Raw genomic sequence first — 6079 nt, 5'->3', positions numbered from 1 at the left:
ATATATAATCTTACAATCGCTTCCTAAATAAATTACGTTTACAATATAAATAGTTACATGCATATTGATTCAATATGTAAAATTTGGTATAAAAATAAGTTATAAGACCTGAAAATTCACATTTTATGTATGTTTTACATTATGTTATTACATTCGTAATTTTATGTAACATAAAATATTTTTTACAGCAAGTACATATTTTCTTACGTTCTTTTTTTATGTATGAAATAAGATAAAATTTACAAAACGTAAAAATACGTTGCATTGATGTCAAATTAGAGGGGGTTTTCTGATCGTTGATTGCTGTTTCAAGATCCGCGCTTCCTTCTTTTTCTCTTGTGTGTTGTGTCTGATTTGGGCTGGGAATTCAACTGACCAGTGTTTTGGACGAGCCAAACCTTAGCAGGCTGAAGCCCATCAGCCCGTATGATGACCCAACCTTCCTCTATCTTCTTCTGTTTTTGTCAATCTTTTCTTTCTGTTTGTATTTGTTTTTTGCTTTTGTATTTTCTTTTTCTTTATTAGTCGGTTTTAAAATTTTATTTTGCGGGTATTTTTAGGATGTTGGTTGGGTGTAAATGTATGTGCATAAATACTAGATAATATGTGCAAAAACTACACTAGTATATAATTATTCTTTGCATATTATAAAAAATGCAAATTCGTGTAAAGTTGTGTGTAAGTTTTTCTTAATTTTCTTTCCTCTCAAAGAGTAATAACAATGGCACTAATTAATTCTTTCTTATAAAAAATTATTGTTTTGATTTTATTCTAGTTTTGATATCCTTCTTAGAAAAATTCTTGTTTGCCATAATTGCACTATTGTATGCTTATTCTTGCATATTTTCAATATGCGCAATTTTAGTGTATATTTTGTGTATATTTTTCATTTTTTGTTTTACTATTCTTTCTACTTAAAGGCTAAATACCAATGCCACTAGTTCATTCATCCTTAAAATACATCATTATTTTATTATGCTTTAGTTTTAATTTGATTTTCTTTGTTTTTAAAGGGTAATACCAAAGCCATTGATTTGTTCTTTCTTAGAAAATTTCATATTTTATTGTTTTTCTTTTTTTTTCATTTGCTTTCTGCATTAAGGGTATTACCAAAGCCATTAATCCATTCTTTCTTACGAAACTTCATTATCTTGATTTTATTTTAGTTTTTGTTCAGTTCCTTTCTTCTTTAAGGGTAATACCAATGTCACAAATTCGTTCGTCATTTTTTTTATGAAAATCCCACTATTGTATGCCTATTCTTTCATATTTTTTGAAAACGCAATTTTTTGTATATTGGGTGCAAATTTTGTCGTTGTTCGTTTCATTTTTTAGCTTTTGTTTGATTTGATTTTTTTAGCTTTTGTTTCATTTTGTTTCTTCTTATGAATATTGTTTCTGCAAAAAAAAAAATCCACTACAGTGTGGTTAATTTTAAAAAGCGCAATTTTCTATGAAACAATCCACTATTATGTGCTTATTCTCGCATATATTTGAAAAGCTCATCTTTTTTGTGTAATGTGTGCAATTTTTTAAATTCTTTGTTTGACACTCTTCTTTCTTTTGAAGGGTAACACCATGCCACAAATTCATTCCTTGTTAGAAAACTTTTTTTTGAAACCTCCATTATTATATGCTTATTCTTGAATATTATGAATATGCGCAATTTATGTGTAAACTGTGTGCAATTTTTGTCTTTATTTTATTTGATTTTTTCTTTCCTTTTTTTTGAAGGGTAATACCAATGCCACTAGCTCATTATTCTTGAAAAACCTTTTCATTTATTGTTGGACTATCCTTATTTTCATGCTCTATTGCATTCGATTGCAGGATGTGCCAAAAAGTTGAGAGATGTGATTGTTAGCACATGCGTGTATCTGAATAGTAGGTTGTGCTTTATTCATTTGTTTGATGGCTGACACAATGGTTGTACACTTGGAGCTGTTGTACGCATGCATTATCATTCATTTTTGTGTAGAGTAGTTAGCCGCAGTGGTGGATAATGGAAAATAAAAACTGGGCGGGCCAGCCTAGAGGAGAACACTGCAGAAAGAAAAAGATAGTGGAGTGTTGCTTGCTAGTGTAGTTTAGCTGATAATCTCGCCAAGTTTGCATAAGTTTACAAGCTGGTAATCTAGATGTAGGTAGACATGTTTGGTTGACCCAAACCGTGTACCTATGACTTTTGCTGATAATTAATAAAGTTGGCGAGTTCTAAAAAAAAGAAAGAAAAAAGCTGATAATACGGTCTTGCAGTTGCATGTCGGACTGATGAGCAGATTCGAGCTAGCTAATACTACTAGCCGGACTGATGAGCAGATCATTGGTGTAACCCAAGGATATTCAGTGTTGCATGCCAAGACATGCATGTTGTACCTACCTACTCATGCAGTGTCGGACTGCACATGCATATTGACAGTAGGTATAATTTAATTTTTCCCGCATGGGCTGGGCTGGGCATGCAACACGGCTGCTTTTTCCCTCGACTCCCCCGTCTGTGGTGGTTAGCTAAAAAAAAGTATCTAGCAACAAAGATGTGCAATGAATTTATCAAGTGCGTTTATTTTTTATTTTTTCGCTTTTTTATTACTCCCTCCGTCTGAAATTACTTATCATCAAAATAAATGAAAATGAATGTATCTAGAACTAAAATACATCTACATACATCCATTTCGATGATAAGTATTTTCGAGACGGAGGAAGTACTACTCTACTAATGATGGATGGATGGACGGAGGAGGCGAGCATGCATGCATGCACGTCCATCCAATATATTATATCCATCCACCCATATATAGCAATCGCCAAGCTCGTCGCCGGAGTTTGGCCGGCCGGCCGGCCACCTTCCACCCATCCATCCATCCATCCGAACCCAACGACGACTACGGATGGAGTCCGGCGTGGAGTGCGCGGACGTGGTCCACGGCGACTACTTCATGGGCGGCATGATGGTGATCAACGGCCTCATGGCCCTCGTCCTCCTCCTCTCGGGCCTCTTCCACTCCTTGCTCCGCCGCCTCGGCCAGCCCAGCATCATCTCCCACATCCTCGCCGGCGTCGTCGTCGGCCCCACCTTCCTCGGCCGCGCCGTCGACCTGCGCCGCCTGGGCATGCACAACGCCGGCAGCGCGCTGGGCGACACCATCTACTACCTCCGCATCGTCTTCATGTTCTTCCTCGGCCTCGAGATGGACCTGCGCTACCTCCGCCACAACCTGCGCCGCTCCCTCCTGCTCGCCTGCGGCGGCTCCGCCATCAGCTTCCTCCTCGCCGTCGCCGCGGGGCCCTTCTTCTACGGCATGCTCCACCCAAGCTCCGCCGCCACCTTCCACCCCCAGAAGCTCTACGCCTCCACCGCGCTCTTCATCCTCGTGCTCACCAGCACCGCCTCCCCGGTGCTCATCCGCATCGTCACCGAGCTCAAGCTGACCACCTCCGAGACCGGCCAGCTCGCCATCGGCGCCGCCTTCGCCACCGACATCGCCAGCCTCACCGCCATCAGCATGATGGTGGTCAACCCCACCATCTTCGGCCACGACGGCAAGCCCCTCCCGTCGCGCTCCTCCTCCTCCTCTTGCTCCACGCAGTTCCTCCTCTTCCTCTGGATGGCGCTGGTGGTGTGCGTCGCCGTGGGCGTGGCCGTGAGGGCGGCCAGGCTGATCAACCGGATGAAGCGGGGCCGGCAGTACGTGAGCAAGTACGAGCTGCTGGGCATGCTGCTGCTCATCGTGGGCCTCTCCCTGGCGGTGCAGTTCATGGGGTACAGCGCCTCCATGGCCGCCTTCCTCATCGGCCTGGCCGTGCCGCGCGAGGGGCCCCTGGCGCGCACGCTCGTCGACCGCCTCACCTACCCGGTGCACCAGATGGTGATGCCGCTCTGCTTCGGCGCCATCGGCGCCAGGCTCGACTTCGCCGAGATCGGGCGCTTCACGGCCACCCAGTTCGCCTTCGCCGTGGCCTTTACCACGGCCGTGAGCTCCGCCGGGAAGGTGGGCGGCACGGTGCTGGTGGGGCGGTGGCTGGGCATGTCGGCGCGGGAGGCGCTGGTGCTGGGGTTCCTGCTCAACGTCAAGGGCTACTCGGACATCCTGGCTATCAACTTGGCGGACAAGAGCAACGTGTGGGGCGACACGGCGCAGGTGGTGCTGGTGGTGGCGTCCATCGTCAACACCTTCATGGCCGGGCCGGCGTCGGCGGCCATCGTCCGGCAGCAGCGGCGCGCCTTCAAGTACCGCTCGCACTGCCTCCAGGAGCTGCGGGTGGAGCAGGAGCTGCGGGTGCTGGTGTGCGTGCACGGCGCCGGCGGCGTGCAGGCCATGCTGACGCTGGCGGAGCTGTCCAAGGGCAGCAGCGCGCCGGTGGCCGTCTACCTGCTGCACCTGGTGGAGCTGCAGACGGCGCGCAAGTACGCCATCACGCACCTCTACAACAACCAGTCCTTGGACTCCAAGGAGGAGGAGGACGCCCGGTGGGGCTACTCGTGGGAGATGGAGCAGGTGACGGCGGCGGTGCACGCCTTCAGCACCTACGACGCCGCCGTGCCGCTGCCGGTGCGCCAGATGACGGCCATCTCCAGCCTGGCGTCCATGGACGAGGACGTGCGCAACGGCGTGGAGGACGCGCGGGCGTCGCTGGTGATCGTGCCCTTCCACAAGGAGCAGCGCTACGACGGGCGCATGGTGTCGCGGCGCGGCGGGGATGGGCGGCGGCAGCTGAACCAGCGCATCCTGCAGCGCGCGCGGTGCACCGTGGGGATCCTCGTGGAGCGGCGCCTCCCCAGCATACCTGGCATCAGCGCCGGGCCGACGCCGATGCCAGAACGAGACCTCGACCTCGACCTGGAGGAGGTGCAGGCGGTGCCGCAGGGAGACGAAGAAGCGGTACAGCACCAGGTGGTGGCGGTGTTCCTGAGCGGTGCGGACGACCGGGAGGCGGTGGCGTACGCGACGCGGCTGTCGGCGCACCCATCGGTGAGCGTGTCGGTGTCCCGGTTCATGCTGCCGGAGGAGTCGCGGACGAGCATGAGGATGTCGGAGGAGGAGGCGGAGGACGAGGAGTTCATGGCGGAGGTGCGCGCGCGGTTCGTGTCGCCGGGGCAGGTGACGTACACGGAGCGGTACGTGAGCAACGGGGTGGAGACGCTGGAGTCGCTAAGCTCGATGGTGGGGGAGTGCTCGCTGTTGGTGGTGGGGAGGGGTGGCGGCGAGGGTGGAGGCGGGGCGGCGAGGAACACGATGACTCGGGGCATGGCGGGGCTGGAGGTGGAGGAGGAGGAGTGCCCGGAGCTGGGCGCCATCGGGGAGGTGCTGGCGTCGGACGACTTCTTGGGGTGCTCCGCGTCGGTGCTGGTGCTGCAGCAGCACAAGCTGCACCGGAGGATGAGGACCTGGAAGCAGAAGCAGCACTCCCAGTCGTCCCAGTCCCAGCACGGCGGCGGCCGCGCCTTGCCCTTACCCGACGACGAAGACGACGACATCTTCGACTGGAATTATGACTAGACTAGAGTGTAGAGATGCAGAGTAGCTAGCTAGAAAAATACGTACTGTACTAGTACACGTAGAAGAATTAGGAGATACACACGCACAAACACACACGTAGGCAGGCATGTAATCGATAGTACAATTGTAATCAGGATTGATTGCAAGACTGGTTTATTTACCTCTTATGTTAGGTGGGCATTTGCCTGGTGACACGTACGGTTTACCCCATTTCACAGCAATTCCAGCCCGTAGATATTTAGAGCATCTACGACCGGGCGCCTCATACATCGAGGCAGGCTGTCTGGGCACTGTGCGGTCACGATTTTTTGACCCTGACGGCCCCCAAAAACACTCGGGCTGACCGACACCCCTCATATTCACCCCAAATATGAGGCGGATGTGTCCGGGCAAGTCTGCCATCCCAAATTGCATCAAATTCACCCCCAAGACTAGTCAGCTCCATTTGCTATATCCTCTCTTCTTCCTCCTCCGCAGCCGTTCCCAGGCTCTCCGCCGCCAGCTCTAGAAGAGCCCTCCCGTCCTCGCCGCCCCTGTTGTGATTTTGTCACGGCAGATATCCTCGAAAAAGGACTTAGTCT

At 50.1% G+C, this 6079-nt stretch overlaps 1 protein-coding gene across 2 annotated transcripts; it reads left to right on the top strand.

Annotated features, from left to right (window-relative positions):
• The first annotated feature begins 2842 nt into the window (after window positions 1-2842).
• LOC119314861 (cation/H(+) antiporter 15-like) lies at window positions 2843-5574 on the top strand. 2 transcript variants are annotated; one of them, XM_037589548.1, is made up of 2 exons: window positions 2843-4796; window positions 4887-5574. In XM_037589548.1, the coding sequence occupies exons 1-2, from the start codon at window positions 2889-2891 to the stop codon at window positions 5496-5498; spliced, it is 2520 nt and encodes an 839-aa protein (XP_037445445.1). In that variant the 5' UTR covers window positions 2843-2888; the 3' UTR covers window positions 5499-5574. The 2 variants fall into 2 exon arrangements, with proteins under 2 accessions (XP_037445445.1, XP_037445444.1); XM_037589547.1 differs by having other exon boundaries at window positions 2843-5574.
• The last annotated feature ends 505 nt before the right edge of the window (window positions 5575-6079 follow it).

Source organism: Triticum dicoccoides, chromosome 6A, assembly GCF_002162155.2.
Source record: "Triticum dicoccoides isolate Atlit2015 ecotype Zavitan chromosome 6A, WEW_v2.0, whole genome shotgun sequence".
Lineage (NCBI taxonomy): Eukaryota > Viridiplantae > Streptophyta > Magnoliopsida > Poales > Poaceae > Triticum > Triticum dicoccoides.
Note: the sequence above shows the minus strand (reverse complement) of the source record. Positions and strands in the feature narration are given on the sequence as shown.